Genomic DNA, 23280 nt, shown 5'->3' on the forward strand with positions numbered 1-23280 from the left:
TTATGAGAAAAGTCTCAGTTGAGAGGATAAAGGACTGTTTGAAGGAGCCACTCACTAAGGGGAGGGCAACAGGATACAACTAGTGGGTGGACCTTGATGATTGTTTCCGTGCACAACAAGTCTCTCATTTTCACGCTCCTGTTCCCTCAAAACAGGAGCACTTTGTATGAGTTGGAGTCAACTGGTGCACAGGCACATTTCCCAAGTCCACAGTGCTTATATTTTATTAATCTGTGTCTTTCAGTCCCACCATTGACTGGCTTTTCATAACTACAAGTTAAGAAGCTCCACAAAGATCCTGGACGACTTTGTGGACCGACTAAACAAGTCAGAAAACTGCAGGAAACTGAGGACCCTGAGCTGCGCTCGGCAGCTCTACAACAATGGCAGAGTGCGCTCCGGATGCCAACCCCGCCAAGGTGATCCAGAATCCAAAGGCTGACGTTAAGGACTCGAGTGAAGTTCCAGCTGAGTCTGCATCGGTGGCAGCGGTCAGACTCAGACCTGCAGACCTGGGGCTGATTCGAAGCTTGTCCAAGTCGGACTCTGACTTGTTGGCCTCACCACTCGGGGAGGAGGATGGAGGTCTGGCCGGCCGCTGTGGATCCGTGTCTAACTGCAGCTCTGGGCAGCCGTCCATGGACTGCATGCCTTCCTTTGCCTCTGAGTGGGATGAGGTAATACTCGAGCTCTGGGGACGGGAAACAAGTGGGAGGGCGTAGAGGACAGAGGGAGTGGCACCGTCGGTGTTCGCTGTCCTTAAGAGAGAGTGTGTGCTAGCCAATGTGAATGTGTGAGAAAAAAAAGAGTCTGATGAAAGATGCAAGTGAGGATTAGCCAGAAAAAAATGAAATAAATGGGGACAGATGAAGCAGCACATTTCAGGAAAGAGAAATGAAGGGAGGAGGGGAGAGGGTGAGAGCAGAAGCAGCAGTATGAGAGTGATCAGCAGAGTCCAGCGGTGATAGACTGTAGTAACTTCATATAGGCTGCTGGCATAGAATGCCTGCGGGTGAGTGCTTGAATGCATGAATGGCTTGATCACTTGCACCGACCTCCCTGTAGCAGCCCTGGCATCCAAGACTAATTGGGCTTGTGCTGTCATTCCACATCCACTCAGTACATGTCTCAGGGGCCGACCCACGCTTCCACTGTCTCCTCCCGCACTCCTCTGGCTCCTTTGCTCCGTCTTGCGCCATCTACTTTCAACCCACTGAGAGCAATCTCCCCCCTCTTATCCCCAAAAGCCTTAACTTGTGATTTCTGAGCACTTTGGATCGTCAATGCATCACACCCTAAAGCACTGCAACCACCATGATATTAATAGTATTTTTTTTTTTTTTTTACCCAAACTTCCTAACAAATGTCAATAGTCCAAACCTGTGGGGACAATGGCTGCCTGATATATATTATTGTTGTGCACAGCTTAAGGGCAAAACAGTGCGATTTCTTAAAATGTCAACAGCACACTAAAACACTTTATGACACTTTATGACACTTTCTGTGGCGTGCTTAACCCTTAACCCCTATCACATTGATAAAAGTTATGAAATATCGTTCAGAATACTAGATTAAGTTTTGGGCCAGTGCAATATCTTGTGATAACCAGTTTGGGCCTGTATCTTAGTCCGTTGGTGTTTGTTTATACCTATTAAACCTCTGAGTCAACCTCAGTTTAGCAGCAGTTCATTTTATGTGAATTGTTGGGTGACTGATTCTGATGTTCCATCAGACTAATTTGATTGTTTCTGGAGTTTATTTATCACTATTATTATTATTATTATTATTACTACTATTATCATTTATTATTACAGAATTACATCCCGAAAAATGTAAAGACAGCTTCGAAAAGTTAGATAATAGATAAATGCTCAGAAACTTCTACAGAGTTTGGTTGGTGGTTGCGCTATAATTTTTTGGGGGATTTTGGACTCGTGACTGAAGTATTTCTTAAATTCTGGCTCCAGACATATTGGTCTCGACTGTAGTTAGCTTTTTTCTTTCCTGCCTAGCAGCGCCGGCTCTGCTGTTGGTCACCTCATATTCAAATGCTGCTCTGAATCATTTACAGGTGATGCTAATGCTTATTTTCCATAGTGTGTCTTATCCACATTACAACCAAGCATCCACATTTTAGATTTGTATTCTCATGCACAAATGTGTGGAAAGGTTATTATATTTAATATAAGTCATAGTCTTTTGCCTAGCAAATCTTGTTTTATGCCGTTTCCTGAATCACAGAAAAGATTCAGTAAGTTTAAGCTTCACTTTTTCCTCACTTCAGAGTACTTTTACTCTGCTTTGTGTGCCCCTCTCCCTCTCCAGTGCCTGCTCCCTGCTCCACCCCTCCGCTCTCTGTTTATTCAGGCCATGTTGGGTGGGGTGTCCTGTTCTCAAGGGCATCCTGTTTTGCAGCTGCTCCCGGGTGTCTGTTCCTCCTCCAGATTTCAAGGGATTTGTTTGGGTTGGGGATATGGGTGTGTGATGAGGGCAAAAATTGACTCTGGCTTGCGAGTATATCTCATGAAGCAATCAACCACCGCCAAACATTAAAGAGACACACGAGGCTCGGAGGGAGGCTGGGCTTCGGGCCACATACATAAACACACACACACATATACAGCAGATGTGCACACAGAAAGCAAAAGTACTGAATACAAATGTTGGCATTCGGATGTTATTATAAAGAGGAAGTTCTGAGATTAAGTATAACCTTTAAACACCATTGACATTTTCAGTGGTACATATACATTTTAAATGGTATTAGGTCTGGCAGCTTGTGTAACTGCAGACCATTTTTTGGGCCCCTATTGTAGTGAAAGTACTTGGTATTCTATTGAACCTAAACAAAGGGAAGACTAAGGCAATGCAATGAGACATTTCTTTTCTGATGTTAATAAAGCAGAAATGGTCAGCTGGCCTACATCTACAGGATTGTATATACAAGTGCGTAAAGATCTGTGAATAAGGGATACTACTATGGGGAACTTCAATGGTAATCTTTCTGGAGCTATCATTAATCTAGTCAAATAAAACTTCAATAAAGAAAAGCACTCAATGGAAATGCTCAACACCACAGTCACTCTTAGCCATTTATTATCAGGTGGCAGTTCTGATTTATGAGTGTGTGTTGTGATGTCCTCTACCTGTCCTGTCAGCTTTTGTTGGCTTAGTACATCATTCTTTTAATATCAGACTGCAGTGTCTGTATGGATGATGGTAAAAAAATTATCTTTAAAATAAGTGACAGATACTTGAAGTGAGTAATTTATATAACGGTTCATGGCTGTTGTATTAACATATTTGGAAGGTTTATGAGGCAACATAAATAAATAAATTGGGATTGGGAATTAAAAAAGGCCATTAGCTTTGTCAGTTGGAGTCGCAATAATCAAGAGTAGCAGGGTTGAGCTGAAGACAGCAGGTCAAACAAACTGAATGAAAAATGTCTAAATTCAAACCGTACACTAGCAGAACTCAGTCCTGGGCACATAAAGTCAATGGTCCTCAGTGGGAACTGAAGTGAAAAATAGTTTCCACATTATATCCGTTTAATAAGTCTGACAGCAACAGGCCATTATCTGCCTTCTGTATGTTGATGCCTTCATATGGGAAAGTGTTTACTGTGTTTACTGTGAACAGTCCCCCCATTTTTTTTTTTTAAAACTTCAAGTTCGTGCCTTGTGAAGTTTAATATTGTCAGAAATGGCAGAGGCTAAGCAAGTTAATTATTCGCTGAACAGTAGGTTGGTATATTGTAATTTTAGTCATATACAGCTTTTCTTAGTAATTTTAAGTCTAAGGAAAATGTTGATGTTTCCAACGTTTCCTGCATTAACCCTTTATCGGGCAAGGGACCATATTTGGTAACTTACGTGGGAGTTCAAAAAGCCGCCCCTTGCCTCACCATGAGGCAGTAGAACTACGAGATTTCTCCAAGCCAATCAGCGACAATCAGGCTACATGATAGACCGGCAAGAAACCATATATGGTAACTTCACTGACCTTGATTTTCACCATAAAATAGAAATTTTTTGGAAAAACTCACAAAAGTAAAAAAGTCTTGTAATGACCACCAGTAATGGTCTAGGGTTGAAATTTTTTATATCTCAGTATTTCAATGAGTGCCCTACAAAGGGTTAACATTAATTTACCTGAGACTCTGCCTAGCAACACTGTTCTCATTACGTAATCACTCTGACGCTGTCCTGTACATGACCTCCCATGACGTCACCATGACCTCACAAGTTCCATCCGGAGGCAGCGTGTAACCTCTGCTATGACGACACTGACCTTTAATGACCCGTTAACTGATGTCAAGAACTTCCTGGAGGTTAGAGGCCTTCAACTGTAAGTGAAGTTGTCACTTTTCATTTTTAATCGTTTTGTTTTTCGTGTTCAGTAAAAATGTATTCACATAACTTTACAGCCGTTGTTTTAATGGCAGCTTCATGTAAATTCTCGTAACTTGGCTAGTTGTCTTAGCTAGCTAGCTAAACAACACATAAAGTCCATAAAGTGTGTCATTGTTATTTTAGGGCATTAACATAGTAACATGTATGAGCTAATTAATAATAATAATAATAATGAGCTCTGCAGACACTATGCCATGTCAAAGAAAACAGCTAAATGAATGATGGACTACTTTTGGGACAGAATTTGATGTCCTCTTCTTCTACGGTACTTTACCTGCATGATTAGATTTAGTAGACTTTTTTATTTTTTAAGTAGTTTTGAGGTTAGAGGAGTTAATGTCGATGTGACCTCAATGAGCCTTTGAAAAGCCTATTTTATTGATTGTTTTATACTGCAATTGACTGACGAATCCTAACTCCTTTTAACTGGCCTATGGGGCCGCAGGTCATTAACAACTGCTTCAGTTTAAAATCACAGAGCAAAATACATTTGGCGAAGCTACAAACAAGCCATTTGCAGAGTACAGTGGGTCTACAGTAACTTAACAAATGTAATGTCGTTACATTTGCAATATCAAATTGTGTTGTAGCTGCCATGGAAGAATTTAACATCAGAAATCGGAATACTTTCAAATGAAACCACAAATAACCTTATTACATAAGAGCCTTGCATTTGAGTGACCAACACACACTGTACTAAATGGCATATATAATTAAGGTGATTGACATCTTCGCCACATCAGTTCGATACTCAAAAGGCAAAGGTTAACACATCCATATGTTATAGACGGTTGAGTGGCTTCATCTGTGTGTTTACTCTGAGTTTCCCAGCAGTACTCCTCACGTGCAAGCTTTTAAAGTGCATGCAGTGTGTGTGTGTGTGTGTGTGCGTGTGTGTTTATGCACCGGTACTCTTACTAATGCTAAATAAGTGCTTTCACATGACACACATAGATTGGGATTCCTAATGAAGACATCCGTGTTTTTACTGTATTGACTTCGCTCTGTTGAAATCCTTTTGAATTTGTATGATCTATGCATCTTTGTAATATGATCATTTTCAGAATGGATAGTGTGAAAACAGTTAAACCATAGCATTTAATATTAGCTATTTTATAAAGTTAGTTTTCAATAATGTATGAATTTGAATAAGCCACAGTGAAAACGACAGAGAATTAACTTAAAAAAAAATATTCAAGTTTCATGCTGATAAAACCAGTTGATAAAGAGGGAATATTCTCAAAGTATGTCTAAGCTGGTTCATAATTCATATAGAGAGCCACGGCAGAGTGAACACATCCCGAGATCTGGTTAGACAGATGTGGTACATGAATATAAGAGTTGTCTTGATGGTCTTTGGTGGGGGCTGGGCTGCACAGTCTTCTTTCACCTGCCACATTGTACATAAAATTTCACATGAGACACCACATGAACCCAACCTGCTGCTTAATGCTATTATTTGCTTTTAAAAATAGATGTTTGAAAATAGCAATAAGAGGGTTTGAATTTAAAAGGACAGCCATGGCGGCTTTTAAAATTCTAGAAAGGTAAATCTGGCTTTGTTTGTGGTGATCACACAGCTTGAAAGTGAAATGTGGTTTTCCCGCTGTCATCATTGACTGCATGCAGATTAGATGAACTAAGCCGGTCCAATAGCAGCTGCTTCTCTGATAAACTGACCCACTCTGTAACAAATTACTCACATGTGACTGTTTTGCGTTTAGAAATCACATTTTGTAGGAAACATATTGCGAAGCCGTAAAATTTTTATGGAACAAATTTGCAAAACAGTGAAAACATTCAATATCAAATCTTTGTAACCATATTGACAATTTTTATCTCACAACAAAACCCCCCTCAAAAAACAATAGATGCCAAGAACATGGTAGTAGAAGTTGTATAAAGCTTTTTCCTTTAACACTGGTGTCTTGGGTTCATGTCTCATTTCATAGTAGTTGGTGTTTAATTATTTAACCATGACCACGAGCTTTCCCTAATCACAGTGAAGCAGTTTGTGCCGCAGATAGATGCATGTGTGACATCTGCATTGCTTTTCCTCCAAATGTGGCTGCTTTTTTAAAAGTCGTGGCAACAATGGACAATGTTCATGTGTGGCCCGTTGATTAACATCTTAGAAGGTAGATGGCAAAGCAAAGTTACACATACAATTATGTACCGATTTTAGCAAAAAAAATTGTGTCAAATAGAGTTGATTAAAAAAAATCTGCTTTTCTTAGAGCTAAAAGAAATAGTCAATCAATCAGAAAAATAATCGATAATAGATAAGCAGTTCATAGTTTCGATCATTTTTTCAAGCAAAAATGACCAATATTTGATAGTTAAAGTCTTTCCTGAGTATTTGATGCTTTTCCTTTATCGTTTGGACTGTCGGTCTGCCAAAACAAGACTTTTGAAGATTTCAACTGGGATGGCATTTTGTAGGCCAAATGATTAATCAGAGACATAGTTGGCACTAAAATTGACAATGAAAGTAATTATTTAGTTGCGGCTTTAGCTCCAGTCCATCACAATATATAGAGCAGATAAGTTCTCTTTTGTTCTGGTACAAAAAAAAACCCCCAACAAAACTGCAGAATTTAATTTATGATAATCTCATATTACCTGACAGTAAGTCCTGATTCCAGCACTATGTGTCAAGCTGCATGCGGGTACATGGTAAAATACACAAACGAAGCAATGACATACTCTGTCATAAAGCAGAGGTGGCTCTCAGCGCTGTTGTCTACTGTACGACGACCCTAATTGGTGATCGCCATGAGTCAGTAAGAAAAATCAATACAGAAATGCTTTTAAATAATGATCATACGACTAAAGTCTGTTTGACACCACTTAGTATGATTATTGTTGCTATGAAGTTGTATCACAAAGATTTTTATTAGGCTTAAACAGATTCCACAAAGGGATAAACACATTATGCACTGCCACCATGCCTCGCCATATTAACAGTGCATGAGGAGGGCGGGCACGGCTTTACTGTTGTCATTCTCAGTGGTTTTATTTGTGCTGTGTGGTTTCAAAGCTGTCATATAAATAAAAATCAGCCAAAAACACGAGCACTGCTGGGCAGAATTATGTGATCTGGGTCTTGTATAGTGAAGAGCCGCTGTCCCATCTGTTTATATTGACAGTGATACTGAGGCGGTAATCCTGTTTCCAGACCAGTGCCAGTGAGCCTTTTTGGTTAGTTTATTATATCCAGCCATCATTTCCAGTATCTTTTCTGTTTAGGGCTCACTGCCATTTGTGTGCAGGAGACGTTGGCTCGGGGGACGATATTGCATTCTCCGTCTCTGAGGCACATTGTTTAAGATCAATTCACATTATCTTCATCTTATTAGCTAGCATTATTGACTAGACAAAAGAGCCAGGGAGGAGGAGAGGCAGTCATGCAAAAAAAGACCACAAGCTGAATTAAAAACACATGCAACATGAACTAAGAGTATATCACACAGCCTCTCGATTACCACCAGGCAGAAACAAGAGATTATTGTCAAAGCCAGTTGAAACAGCGTATCCTCCAAAGACAGCTGCTGTGTCCCATTTCCATACTTTACTTGCCAGGTTTTGAGGAAATTGTATTTGAATGCTGGAAATGTGACAAAATTCAGTACGCTCAAATAAGTTGGTATTTGCACTAGAGAATCTTAATTTTTCATCGGCCTCTCACTGTTCACCATTGCCCCACAAATGCGGTCCACAAATGAAACTCGAGAAGCAGCTCGCAGCTTGATGAGCTGTGGACGGTGAGGCAGCGTCAGAAACAGAGAGTAAACAGTGAGCTATCTCCCTGTGGAAGTTTAATTTAGTTTAGACGTGGTCCACGGTCTCAGCATGATTGACAGCTCATGTCTCACACAGGTACTACAAAATAATTAAGTATAGGTCTGTATGCAATTATTGCACAGTTTAATTATGACTGCAACATACTCACCGTTGTTTCCTTTGCCATTTAAACAACAATAGCAGTGCACTGTCATCTTTAGCCCAAAATTACTGGCTGGAACAAGCAGAAAACATGTTACGCATACAAAAGCAGTGTTGACCTCTGACCTTTTAATATACGCATCCATGTCAGATTTTTTTAGAAGAATAAAACAAATCACAAACTTGCCACAAGAAATACAAAATGCGTCATCTGTCTTCAGCAGTGTCACAATTTTGAGTAAAAGTCACATTTCTTCACTACGGCATCGTCAGATATGCTACTTATGTTGCTTATCTGCTGAAATAAATATTTATAGTGGATAAAAAATGCATCTACTGGATCTTTGAGGCCAATACTGATATCAATATTGGATTGGATTGGTTTTAAAAACAAATCTGGTTATGATGTATCAGCCGTTATACATTTTTTAACAGAAACACATTACATGAACAAACATTTTTGACAAATATCAACGTACGTACCGAGTGGGCCATCACACAGTTTAAAAATAAACTTGTCAGTGTAGTCTGGTGGAGGAAACTTTGTAGGGGCGTCACTGTAGCTGAATTACCCCGGACACATCTTCAGCGCTTCTGTACCACACAGTCTTGGTACTTCTCAGACAGTATGAGCCAAGTTTAAACCACAAGAACTTTCCCCAGGGACTAGGAGCCTTTGGAGGAACTCCGTGTGTTTCCATCGCAGGGACCAGGGTCTAAATTAAGTTCCAGAGACATTATTTTACCCCCCAAATACTCCCTTTTGGTGGTGGGGGTGGGGGGGTAGTACTTTTCAAAAGCATTTGGGAATGGGACTTACTGTGCTGGACATTTCTGATTAGTCGAGCACCCGCAGCAGCTTATGTGGGCAGTGGGTGTGAGGTCAGTGTGAGGTGTGGACCAGGACACACACACACAAATAGAGCAGAGACTCAACAGAGGACATTCACTCAAAGTCCAGCAATTCAGCTCCTTCCCACAGGGTTGTATGGAGGTGCGGACATTTTTATTTGTGCTTTAGAATGTAGCCGCCGCGAAACAATCAGAAAATTACGTTTTATTTCTGATTTACAGCTTTGTTTCTTGCTAACGCTGCTCAACCCTTTGTTCACTGTCAAGCTCGGATTCATTTGCCTAATATTTGACAGCAATGGGAACCTTTTCATTAACACAATTCCTCTAAAAACTGTATATACACAGCTATAAACACCAATTACCCAAGTAAACTAATTAGCAACATATTGGCCAATGTATCTGCTAGACAAATTTATCGGTCAACGTCTATTGACTAAAACAGGTTTTCCTAAAAGGACCCATGACTTATAGAAACAAAGAAAAAAGACCAAAACTGAGCAGACCTAACAGTAACTCAGCCCTATAGCAGTCCGACCCTCACAGGTCTATAAAGAACATTCACTATCGGCTGGTTTGTGCCACAGATTTTTCTTGAATCTATATTTTTTGCCTCTTGCTCCAGTGTGGAAAATATCCAATTAATTCTAGTCAATTTGAATATTCAGTTTCCTGGTTTGATTTAATTTGTCGGGATTGTAACTTTGCCACATATGTGTATGAACTGTATATTCTGCAGGGTCACTGATGCACATGCTGATTGTGGGTATAATAAGGCCTCTAGAGGAGTTCACTGAGGCGGTCCGACTCAGGATTAAACTGCCCGACTTCTGGCCAATATGGACCTCACTTAAAAGTAACAAGCACAGTCTCTAACATGGTGAAGCCACGTTGATTCCAGGCAGCAATCTGCTGTACTCTGATTGCCTGAAAAAAGTTCATATTTCTTGGGTCCAACCAAATTACAAACCCAAGATCGGTAGCAGTTTGACTTTGGAGCTCATCGAGTTGCACTAGAAAGTTTTTGAGTCACGTCGTCTTTTTGGGTTTTCACAGCTTAGGGTTCAAATCTGCCTTCACTAAATACTTACCTTGATTATTTTACTTCAGTCCTCTACCACAGTTTTTTGTAAATCTTGCTAAGGGTTTAAGTACCGTAGAGTGTAATCTCTCTAATCTGAATCTCTTAAATGAAATCAAGACCGGTCTTGAGAGGAGCTGATCTAGAGGTGGAGAGTGCGCTCCAAGAAACGTCTCTCCACTTTGGTCCTTTGGTCTGTTACGTAGATGTAGAAGTAAGACGAGTCGTGATATCTAGATGCATGCAGAATAAGGTGAGCGTCAAGGGCATGAACTGGTCACAAAAATTCCGTCAAACACCTGACTTGTATTGGAAATAACCAAAGTGATCTCACCTTCGTTTTCAGGTCGTTTTCACTGCAACACTTGAGCACGAAAAGGTGACCCCAAGATTGAGAGTTTTTACAGTATTAGCAGGAACTGACGAGCAGATCAGCCTGTATTAACATGCAAATCACTTCACGGTGTCGTGCTATCACTCAGAGTTGAGCACCGCTGATTTAATGACACAGTCCACTCAGAGCCGCATGTGCTTCATAACTGCACCATCAATTACATTTCTGTGCGGATAGATCTTCTGATTATTTCCACCCTGCCCCCGGGCATTCACGGGAAAGTGCTCTTTGTGTCAAATTAATTCCCACTGATTGCTGGCTCATGGGTCAGAGCGACTGGACCTTTCCCTTTTCAATACGTGTCCAAAAAGATCATCTCAATGCGTACCTCAACTCCATGTACGCTCACACACTCGTTCATTTTGGTGGTTGTAGTTTGTGGTCCTGTTAGACTGTGTTGCAGTATACAGCAGGCCTCACTGTTGCGTGGCCTTCCCTCAAAGACGATTGATACCACCGTGAAGAATGGTATCAGTCTTCTTATTTGACTTGGCCGGCTTGACAAGGAAGCCAATCAACATGTTTCCCAAAGTGTCAAACCATTCCTTTAACGTTTCGTACAGTTTATAAGTTCCTTTACCAGCAGACTAACTGTCGTCTGCACCTGCTGTTTAAGGCTGATGTGGATTTAGTGGTTAAAAATACTTATGTACGGTGGTGCAGTGATGCCGACACCTCACGGCAAGAGGGTTCTGGTGTGAATGACGGCCTGCTGAGGAATTAGCATGCCTTCTTCTTTCTTTTCTGTTTGCCTGCGTGGGTTTCATCTGTGTGCTCTTGTTTCCTCCAACAGGTTAGGTTAATTGGTGCCTCTAAGTTGCTTGTACGTGTGAATGTGAGTGTGAAGGGTGCACCCTGAGTCAGCAGGGATTTAAGTATTATCGGACCATGATATTATACTCATGTGTCAACTGTTTCGTGAAAAGTTGTGTTTGTGTAATTTGATAACGGCTTTCACTTTTGAATACCAAAAAAACACATTCCAAATATTTCTACCCTGACCCAGTGCCAAACATCCAGCTATTTATACAGTGGGCGAGGCTGGATGTGCCTGATGCTATGAAATACTTCAGCACTTTAACTGGGATGATTCTGGTTTCCTTAGAAGCAGCATTTTGGTGACAGGTTTTCATAAAGGTGCACTTAAGCGCAGATGTAATGCGGTCCTGGTGTGTGTGTGTGTGTGTATGATATAGAATGTAACTGGGTTAATTCAAAGACTAATGTGAGGTCTGTATTGCTGGAGGCATATGCCATGCGTCCCACGTGCCTGACTTCCAAATGAATCAAGGCTTTTCCACAGTGTTGATGCCACTAGCGAAGTGCATAGGGCTTTTTCAAACACTAAATATTACATCAAATAAGCCTGGCTGTGTCTCTGGTGTCACTTGTGAAAGCAGAATCAGCTTTTCAGGCTTGCAAAAATCTTCATCTGCTGATTGTGAATAGACTAGTGATTCTAAATTTAGTTCGCAGCCTGATTTGCAATAGTTTGCACACAGACTTTTAGGTGTCCCCTTGCCTGCTAATTGCCTTGTTTTAAATCGTCAGAACATGCACTTGGAGATAAACTCTAGTCTCCAGCAGATATCCAAAAAATAGTGAATGCTATTATCATATATAATCTGCTGTCTTTATAATGGTACGAATGGTACATTTGTTCTGCGCATGAGGTCCTGTTGTCCTTGCAGCATGAAGCGTCAGCAAGTAGTGTGGTGCTCTGTAGACAAATTACTTATGCTTACGCAGCAATGAGTTATGATTATTCAAATATGCACTACATATGATAAGGGCCAGACTGTTTGCTTTAGCTGGAATGCCATGACTCATAAATATGTCTCTGTGTTTATTTGTATGGAAGAAATATGACATTGGATATTTTGAATGTCTGCTCTAATTGAGCTAAATGAAATTAGTGAAATGCAATCCTTGTGTTTGAATGTTTGATAAGAGGAGACGTACGAATTAGGATGACAGCTTCATCTCACACCTGCTCTGCATGATCCCATTGTATTTAAAGGAATAGTTTGCCATTTTGTGCTTATTCACATTGTTATTGAGAGTCAGATGAGAGGATCGCTACCTTTCTCATATCTGTCCATTCAATACGAAGCATACTAGCACAAACTGTCTGAGGGCAATTAAATGAATTTAACTCTGGGAATCTAACACACTGACAGGTGTTACTTTTATTTTGTTTATGCCCATTTTGTATCAGTGGTAAATGGACTGCACTCCTATAATTCCTTTTTAGTCCACTGAGGCGCTTTACACTACACGTCAACGTTCACCCATTCACACGCACATTCATACACTGATGGCAGAGGTTGCCACGCATGCTGCCGACCTGCTCATCAGGATCTAATGCTCATTCACACACACGTTCACACATCAGTGGAACAGTCCGCGGCATCTTGCCCGAGTGCACTTCAGCTGGAGGAGCCGGGGATGTTCTGATTAGTGGACGACCTGCTCTACCTCTGCCTACTGCAGTGACTGAGGGTAGGCCAAGCTACAGAAGCCCCTCTTTGTATGATACAAAACAGTTCAACGGGACCGCACATCATATCCTCTGAAACGAGAGAGTGTACATGGAGATGAGTATCGAGATGTCCTTATTGGTCCAGTTACGGTCCAGTTACTCCGACCTGTGAGCCGGCTCTCAGTGGGAATTAGTTTGACACAAAGAGCACCTTCCTATCTGTCCACACTGACAGTTATGAGGCACATGTCATATTTCTCTAACGTTTAACAGATAGATGTGGGAGTGGTATCGATCTCCTCATCTAACTAACAAAACGTCAGACCATTCCTTTAATAAACCGTGGCTCTGAATCAACAGTGTTCGTCACTTGCCCAGACGACGCACCGCTTCGAGCACCGAAAGCACTCTGTTGGAACTGGAGTTACTGTTCAGTTATCCAGCAAAATAAACAAAAGCAAACAACCTGGAAATGTATTTGGCTCTCCTGGAAAGCCAGAGACTTCTTAAATAAACAATTTTGGCTCTAAGCCCCTAAACAACTCTTCTCTGAGTTGCTCTGTAATCTCCTGCACGCAGCATTGTGCTCGCTTAACCTTGCAGTAAGCTGTTGCCTTATTCTGTGAAGCTTGAATAATACAGGTCTGAGAGGGCAATCAAACACTCGCTAAGAAACAGTCAGCGGCAGATCTGAATCTGTGGAGGGTCAGTTCCTGCAGTTTGGATGTGGCTACAGGACTGCCCATAGACCTTAATAATTCGGAGTTTCAAAAGCTTTGAAATTGTGATTCACCTTATCACCCCACTGTGTTTTCACTGAATGGTGAGATAGTCATTGGATTGCTGTCCACGTTGGACTGTTGCTTGTAATTCATCATAGCAAAGCAGCCGCCTGCCTGCTTCCCATTACTCCCAGCAGCAGCAGCAGCAGCTCCCCACCGTAACTCCTCACCCAGCGCCACCTCTTCAGAGTTCCTGTTATGTAGTTGGTTTGACCGCGGTGGGGCGGAGGAGGGTTACGCAGGAGCTAATTGCATGTTTCTAATTAACGGAAATCGTTGATACGTGCTGAGAGAATTTCTACATATTCCAGCTGTTCTGTGTTATTCATTAGTGGTTGTTGACATTTTTAATGAAATGCAAAGTTGATTATCTTCTCATGCTTTATGTTCATTCTCTTTAACAGATTGAAAAGATCATGAACTTGATTGGAGCAGGCATTGAGACGTCCAAAAAGAAGCAGCCTACACCAGCCTCAGGTAATGCCTCACCACCCACTATGTTTGCGTGATGATAGAATGTTTAATATCAATTTTGATTGGATTTTTTTTAGAGATTTGACTGCGTAATTTACAGGTTGGGTAATGTAAAATGACAACTGGGTCTTGGGGATTAAGTGAGTCTTATTCATTAACCTTTTATAAAGCTCTTAAAACTGGAGGAGGCAAATTCTGGCAAAAAGAATTTGAAAAATAAAGCTCTCTTCCTGCAGCTCTCCCTCCTCTGTCCCAAGCCCCTCCCACCAGAAGAGCATGGGCGTTTGCACGCACCTCACACACACACACACACACACACACACACACACACACACACACACACACAGGAAAATGGTGTGTGTTTGTGTTTGCATGGCGCCTTTCTGGTCATTTCGACTACTCAAAGCGCTTTTGCATTACATCCTCGTTCACCCATTCACACATCACTCATACAGGATTAATCTAAGTTGGGGAAGACTATTCTTTCCACACATATTCACACACTGAAGCTAAGTTGGGGCGTCTTGCCCAATGACACTTTGACATGCTGCCTTAGAGGGGATCGAACCACCGATTGAGGGACAACCCACTCTTCCTATGAGCCACAGCTGCCCCTAAAATGATTGTGTAAACGATTGTGATTGTGATCTTAATGCTGTTGTATAGTGGTAATTCTATGAGAGCTACCATGCTGTTTCCTTTGTGTGGGCCTGTAGAGCTCTTTGAGAGAACACGCTGTGAACTGAGGTTTTAACGTTAAACAAAAACATGAACCTGATTCATCTGCAGCCACAGTCATGAGTCCCTGGCTACGGTTAGCAGAAGGTGAAACTATAACTATTAGCAACATTTAACCCCGTCGCTCATTGCTCTCATGGTAAAACTACATACAATAGGAACGCTCTCTTTGAGAGGATTCGCCAAAGTCTCCCTCCACGGGCTGGATTTTCTGAAAACAGCGCCAAGACGAGGTGCAGAAGCCTAGTTTTCTCTCAGAACATCCAAATGACAACTTTTGCGCAATGACACCCAAAAAAAACCCAACCTAATCCTGCTTTTTTGCCCTTGGTGCTGCATTGATGATAGTCCCTAGAGTTTATTGGACTGTATTTTCATGTAATGGCAGCAGCAACCAAATCTTTTACAGCCTGTGACTGGTTACATTTGTTAGCATTCATAAAGGATAGAGAAGAATTTCATTGTAAGTCACAGAGATTTAAGCTGACATTTGTTTGGCACATCATTGTTATTTGCTACACACAAGGTTTCCACTTTATGGGAAATCTAATTCTAAATTCCCCTCACTGTCATATTTTTTTCTGGAGTTACTGTATATCTCAATAGGGCTTGAATTAATGGTACGCTTCATCAAGTGTCCTTCAGGCAGTGCAGAGGGAGAAGCCAGCTGGCATCAGCTCGGTTTGTTTAGATAGCACTCCTGAGTTGATACAGTGTAAACGTAGCTCTGCTAGATACTCTGCCATAAGGTGGTTTCATCATACAGTGTTGTGTAACACCTTCTCTGGGTCTGCACGGGGCTGCCTTTCCCAAGACTCATCAGATTTATTAAGATAACATTTTCATTAGTTATGCGCAGGGTCTTTCATGGATTAACAATCTGCTGACCACAGCAAGGTGTAGCACCACCCAAGCTGAAAGACAGAGCAGGAGCAGTAAAACGTGTGGTTGTGATAAAGGGATATAAAGTAAGGGTGCAGAAAATAGAAAAGAAATGACATTGGAATTAGGAGACTTAAGACTTTTACTGCTGCACCAGCACTTAACCCTTCATGTGTCATCAGGTAATTATATTCCACTTTTCCTGACTTCCTCCCATCAGCCCATGACAAAGGGAAAAAATGTAAAATAAAGTAAAACAAAGTCATGTTAAATAAATGCTCAGTGTACATCGAATTGCTTTCTCAAGTTAGACTTTCAGTCACGAAGGGGAACAGTAGATGAGGGCCGTGAAGAGGGTTGATTTCTTCTGGCCTCGATATAACTAAAACCTACATTGTTATAGGACAAATAAAGAAATTCTCCAATTTATTAAAATGATAATAATAAGATATAAGTAAACTTTAATTATATAGCACCTTTCAGAAACTATTCCGCAGACACAATGTATTAATGCAACTTTAAAGTAACATTTGTAACAACGAATATCAATTATGATTACCGTAAGCACTTTGACCATCCTCATTTTAATATTCCCTAATTTATAGAGTATATCAGTCCCTTCCAGGCTGCTTTTAACCATCATTCAATTCATGTAAAATTATTTATATTTGTTAATGTTATGTTAGGCCAAAAGGAGATGCACATCAGCGAAGCATTCCTAAAGCAAAGCCGGTTTCTATTGCAGTGTTAATTTATGATTTTAATTGTAACTTGACTTCCAGCACAGCCGAGCATCGCTGGATTAATTGCTATTCTTACAACTAAAACCTGAGGTGATTCCAGATTACATAAGAGGAAATATGTTGTTTGTTTTTTCTCCTTCTACACATATAGGTGTGTGCTATTTTTAGGCCTTGTTTGGAGAACGGCATTCTGAAAGTGTCCCAGATTCAGCTGAGTCATGCAGTTGCTGCTCCGATTTTAATCTGAGATTGTGCACAAGTAGTGTTGGAGGTGGCGAGGATGGTTTTGTTGCTGTTTTCGTGCGTGTCGCTTAGTAAAGGGGTCAAATCTATTTTTCCACGGTGTAATAAAAAGGGAACAAACAGGTACCTTTCAGAGCGAGAGAGGAGGGGAGAAGAGAAGGAGATAAGAGGGATTGCACAAAGATGGTAACCTAAATTGTCACTCTTCACTCCACCTTTATCTTTTTATAGTGACAGAACGGGGAAAAACCGTAGCCTCTGTCCCCGTCTTTGGTGTATTTTCTTTCCATCCACCTTTTTCCTTGTGTGGTGTCCCGCTCGTATCAGGAGCCAAGGACGGCCGATTCATGTTCAAGAAGCAGATTTCTGAACATTAGATTTTTGCGGCTGTGAAAACCAGCCCTGCAATTATGTGCTATTCTGCACGCTCAAGGATGAGACTGTTTGTGTTGTGTGCCCATCACGAGTGCCTCGATTGTGTGCTAAGAGAGCAGCGAGTAAATGAGCTTAAAAAGAGAGAGGGAGTGGTGAGAGAGCTCAACTAACAGCACACAGGAGGCATCGGCTCAGTTTGTGTACAGGCACACTCTGCGTTCAAAGGAAAAGAGTCCGCCTTCAGTTTCCCTGAATTAATTCAGCTTTGCTGCTCATTTTCTCCAGTGCTTGGGTGTGTTGACAAGTAGCTAGTGCTTTTCCCCTGCTCTGATAAAGAGGCATGGCTTTATCTAGGCACAACCTCTACCTCTGCTGCTGTAAATAGGTCTTTCTGGGTGCTCCTCGGAGCCACGTCTAGACCCAGCGGTGCTCAAATAGTACAGGAACCTGCTTGGATTGATTTAACAGCTTGGTCTGTTTAACAGGGGATAAGACAGTGACCCAGTTCCCCCCCACCACCACCGCCACCACCACCACAGAGGAGCATTGGATACTCTGTCAGTCAGTAATTAGGTCCTACTACTGTGGGAGGTGTTGCCGTCCCAAATGAATGGAAGTAATTGGATGGGGTGGCTGGTATTTTTAACGGTCTTTGTCTGGATATCGTGCTGCGAGAGCTGACTTTGGCATGAGGCTCATGAGGAAAGTGTAAAGAAGGAGGAGGAGTTGTGCGATCTCGTAGTGAATCATAATTAGTCCACTTCAATCCTTCTTACTTCCTATTACCATCTTATCTCGCCCATATGTTTCATCGCCTCCTTCTTTATTAGTCTTGTCTAGTCTCTCTCTTATCTGTCTCTTATCCTCTCCTCTCTCCCTCTCCCCTCCTCTCTCTCACTCCCTCCTTCCATCATTTTTCTCCTCAGTCAGACCAAAATCTGACAGCAGCTTCCCTTCCTGATAACAAATGATGAGCGCCGGTCCTCGAGGATGACTGACAGGTCACGGAGACCTGACTTGGCCTTTTACCTGATCGTTAACGCCAGAGCAACAGGGGCACCGGCGGCCAATTACGGAGGAGGTTCAATCAATAGCCCTTCACTTTGCCTCCCTCTGTTGGCACCACTTCTTCTTGCCCTGACTGCCTTACTGACTGGTTAACTACCCGTCTGGGAATGTGTGAGGCGATTGCAAGCAGCTTGAAAGCCTGCATAATTACGCTCTGCCTGCAGCTGTACCCAGATAACACCAGTGATGGACGCAGTGAGCAGCTTTGCATAGGTGGGTGCAGAAGTATACCGCTCCATGTGTAGACTGGGGCGGTTCAGTTAAACGGCACCATTTGTGAGTCTTTTTACCCAAACTCTCTAAATTTTATATCACCTCACTTGTTTATCCAGGCTTTTTCCTGTAAGTAGCCTCTGTTGTGCTCTAAAAATGTTTGATGTGACATGAGCATCTGGATGTACATAATGGAATTTGCCTCTTCTCTGTCATGCCGTATGACTTGGAGCGATGGAGAAAAGACAGGACTTGAAGTGTGTCTCTTCTCTTCTCTCTCTCTTTATTTAATTTTTTCTACTCTTCTCTCCTGTTTGAGTGCATTAGAGACTTCTGCTGACTTGAATCAATGCTGCCCCCCCTTGTCCTATCATCAAAGTAAGATGTAAATGAATTAAAGCCATCTGCTAATAAGCCAGGGCTTGCAGGGGCTCTTTGTTTCAATATCCCGCTTTAGCTTAAAAAAAACTGGCGTTGCTCCGACAGGAGACGATCGACTCTTTGTCATCCGTTTACATCCTAGTCATTCTTTGCAGAAAGGACTGTGATTTGGGGCTCTCAGTGCTTGTTCCTTCCCTCTGATGGTGGTGTCCTTTCTGCACTGGCAAGATCAGAGTGCCTCTGTGCAATTCTAATCAGTGCAGTGGAGAGAGAGGGGGTGAGGTGGGGTAAGGTTAGAGAGAGAGAGAGTGAGACAGACAGAGAAGAACAAGGATGTGTGCATTTGTATGAGAAAGAAAGGGGGGCAAGACAGAAGAGGAAAGGGGTAGAGAGACAGATGCTGAGGAGAGAGAAAGAGTGTGTGTCTGTGTGTTTGAGAACGAGGGGCAGGCAGGGAGACAGAGTGAGGGAGACTGCAAGCCAGAAAGGGAGAGAGAGAGAGAGAAAGAGAAAGGCAGAGGGAGGGGAATTGATATAGTGGGAGAGTGAGGGAGAGAGTGAGGGAGAGAGAGAGAGAGAGGTGGTTACGTGGAGCAGCACCCCACTTCATCAGGCAGCATACGGCAGCCCTGCAGTGCGATCACACAGTATGGGAATGAGGCTATGAGATCGAGAACGAGAGAAAGAAAGCAGAGAGAGACGAGAGCGAGGAGGGGGGGAGTTAAAAAGAAGAGCTTGAGGGATTTGCTCGGATGAGAAGGGGGGATGATCACTGAGTCCGCTGCCTGTCGCGGATGTGAGACGGACGTGGCAACAGTGGCTGAGGTTGAGGCAGATCTGTGGTCTCCTGTGTAGAAGTAGCCGGCGTCAGGACGTTATGCCCTGTGAGCAGTGAGGGGTAGCGTGTGTGAGCCAGGAGCAGCTGCTGTGACTGCATCTGCGCTGCCTGCACGCCTCAGACAGGCAGGGGATGCAGCAAACCTCTGCCCTGAGCACACAGGCTGCTAGCTGTACCCAGCGAGGAGAAGAACCAGGTGGGCTGGGGCAGGAGTGGGGGGGCATCTGCCTCAGGAGGTAGCTAGCTTAACCTGCACTGTGGTTCCTGCGGCGATTCAGAGTCAAAAGGCTCACCTGCCGTCTGCTGGATCTCAACCTGGATTTACTGCTTTGAGAGATGAGAAGCACGTTCACTGGCGGAGCCGCACAGCCAGCAGCCTGCTGAAGAGTGTGAATGCTGGGCAGCACTGGCACCACCAAGGACACCAAGCCTTTTCCTACTGGCAGACAGCTCACCTGGAGCTTTATTAAGGGATCTATACTTGGATTTGATTATGAATTGAGGAGTTTGGAATCAGCACACTGTGGAAATCCTAAGCCAACGTTTCTTTTTTTTTTTTCTTTTTTTTTGATGTAGGATTTTACAATATGTCTACCTGACCGTACTCCTTGTGGCTGTGGAGTAAAAGACGAAAAAAAAACAAAAAAACAAAAAATTTATTTAAGCAAATGTGTATTCTTTGATCAAAAAATAACACGAGTACCTCAACAGTACATTAGAATGCTGCTGCCTTCATTGTATGAGCCGTGTCCTAGCTCTCAAAGAGGTTGACCAATGAAGCCATGGGACTCAGCCAGAGCTTTACAAGTATGTGGTGAAAAGCCTGACAAATTTATTTTGGGGGAGCTGAATATTTCTGTGTTGCACCCTGATGGAGTTACCTCTGATTTTAGAAAGAGAAAAATGACGGGGATAGTTTTAGCAGAGTAAATCATGTGTGATGTATGAAAAATGTCTGATTTAGTGATAGATTTTTTTCCTTCTCCCTCAGCCTGACAATTATCCAGTCTCCTGACTTGTAGTGTTCAGTACTGTTTATGTTTTCGGACTAGCTAGCCACTTGTTTTTACACTCGCTCATCTGCTCACTAAAAGGAATGTTTAGTGAACCCTGTTTGTTGGAAGATGCCGTAGTGGCTCAGTCCAACATAACTAACAACACCAAGCTTCAGATGGGCTTCCTTCCCTGCACTACCTCCACCCTCGCCTGACATTTCCAGTCAGTCACACTAACACCAGTGGGTGTATATTAGCCTAGTCAGTCCCCTGCAGGGCTTGAGCTGGGCCTGCAGCACTTCCTACCCTCCTCCTGTGTTTGAGTTAGCTGGGCCCCCGCCTTTACCTTGGGAGCCCCTCACCCCCGGCCTGGACCCTGTCTCCCCCCCACCCTGCCTGGTGCTGCTGCACTCGGCTCTGCCTCTGCTGGCCGAGGATGATGTGGCAATGCCATGTGTCGTCCTCTGAGTGCCGCTGCTACCGGCTGAACGGCTTCTCCCTGCTGAAGCGCTTCCCTCTCTCGGCAGATGGGGCCTGTGGTAAAGCCCTGGACCAGCCGGTGGGAGAGTGGCTGGAGCACGTGGGGCTGCCGCAGTACGAGAGCAAGTTCCTGCTCAATGGCTTCGATGACCTACGATTCATGGTGAGTCACCTGAAGCACGTCATCTCGCGGGTCGGCTCCACTTTACATCACTCTGTCATTCCCCGTGTCAACCTAGCTGCGTTTGTCTTTTTATGTCACCACTCTGCTCTCTCACCCTCTGCTTGTCTCTCGGTGGCTCCACTCACCACCCTCCTCCCCCCCCCCTCCCTTCTTTTCTCTCTCCCACTCACCCCTGCACCCTTTCTCTTCCTTCCCCCTCATAACTCCTCTTCACCTCTGTGCAATGCATGACCCTGCTAAGATTTATGGCCCCACACTGAATCCCTTTAAAGAATATTGGCTGTCACCAGTGGCAAGACAAATGACAACCAAAACCCATTAACTTTTTCCCAGCATTCCCAATCATGCTATCTCATTTACTGTACAATTCTAATGCCACCCCCCCCCCCCCACCCCCCCTATATCAAATCTTCTGATTTCCACTGGACTTCACCTCTGTGTAGATAAACCTGGAACCAAACAATCCTCAATTTTAACACATTGGAGTTTGTTTTAAACACTCTTTGCATGGTCGCTCACCAAATCTCACTAAATCCTCCACCTATTGTGCCTCTGCTTGTGACGGTCTTGCAATTACTGCACAATGTATGATTACACCGCAGCAGCATGCTCTAATGCTGTATCTGTGGCATATACTGTATACTCTGGGTTTTAGATTACATGTTTGCATGCAGACATTCATTTTTTGATTACAAATGTATTACTTCACCAGTAAGTAAATCATCAAAAGCCACACGATTTGTCCTCTGTGATGGCTTACAAACATGATCACACACAGATTAGTGTTTCTGGAAAGCATTGACACATTTTTTTTCCATGAATGTTTTGCATTTTTTAGAATGCCTCCGTCAGATTACATATTGATAAATTCATTTAACCGCAGATCAAAGGACGTCCACAATCTGACTAAAAGCATTATCGTGTTTCCGGTTGAGAACATTTGCAAGGAAACTTGACACTGCATTTGCTGATGATTGTAGGAAAAAACGCCATTACGTCTTCAGTGGCCTGGTCATGTTACTCTGGAAAAACATGGCCGTACACTGTAAATAACTAGGCCCAAAGGGTAAACGCAGACTTTTCTCAGACCACAGAGCTGCATTAGCACTATAGGCTATATGTTACATCAGTTTGTCACAGCTGAGCTCAGTTAAGCGAGCCCAGTAAGCTCAGAGGGAAAGTGGTTGTACTCACAAAGTGTTCCAGTTGAGGGCTGCTGCTCTCTAATCTGGTTTTCTTTCTGGTAAGGCATGATATCACTACATAATGGGTGTCCTTATGAACATGTGGTCATTCCTACTACGAGGTGCTGTGCAGATGCAAGCTTTAGGCTGATGTTAACTGGAGCCTGAAAGAGCAGTATGTGTGGTCCTAAGATATAGTCATTATAAAATGAATACAGTAGGGGCTGTGCGATAGGGATTACAGCCAGACTGATGCGTCGTCCAGGCTGAAATATCAAAGGATGTTAGCTTATTGCAGATGTATTGGTATCGTGTATATGTCGGATTTAAGGATCAGTTTTACTTCTAAGCATTTTTGCGATATTTTATTTCTTCGTGCGTAAGTAGACATTAGAGTCATGAGGTTTGTTCCTATTGTATTTTTTTTTTTTTTTAATCTCCCAGATATCAGGCTTTAATACGGATAAGAATTTTAGTCACTGTGCATGCACAAGAATTGCCTGCTAAGTTTTTCAGTAATTAAGGAAATTA

The 23280-nt window shown here is 42.7% G+C and overlaps 1 protein-coding gene across 1 annotated transcript in view; it reads left to right on the forward strand.

The window, feature by feature from the left end:
* Positions 1 to 485: 485 nt before the first annotated feature.
* The window catches only part of anks1ab (ankyrin repeat and sterile alpha motif domain containing 1Ab), a 36085-nt gene continuing 13290 nt past the window's right edge, over positions 486 to 23280 (forward strand). The window contains exons 1-3 of the mRNA XM_070841329.1: positions 486 to 677; positions 14356 to 14428; positions 21429 to 21544. Of these exons, the coding sequence (XP_070697430.1) occupies positions 639 to 677; positions 14356 to 14428; positions 21429 to 21544 (228 nt within the window). The 5' untranslated portion in view covers positions 486 to 638. The remainder of the gene's footprint in view (positions 678 to 14355; positions 14429 to 21428; positions 21545 to 23280) is intronic.

Source organism: Pempheris klunzingeri, chromosome 2 (assembly GCF_042242105.1).
Source record: "Pempheris klunzingeri isolate RE-2024b chromosome 2, fPemKlu1.hap1, whole genome shotgun sequence".
NCBI lineage: Eukaryota > Metazoa > Chordata > Actinopteri > Acropomatiformes > Pempheridae > Pempheris > Pempheris klunzingeri.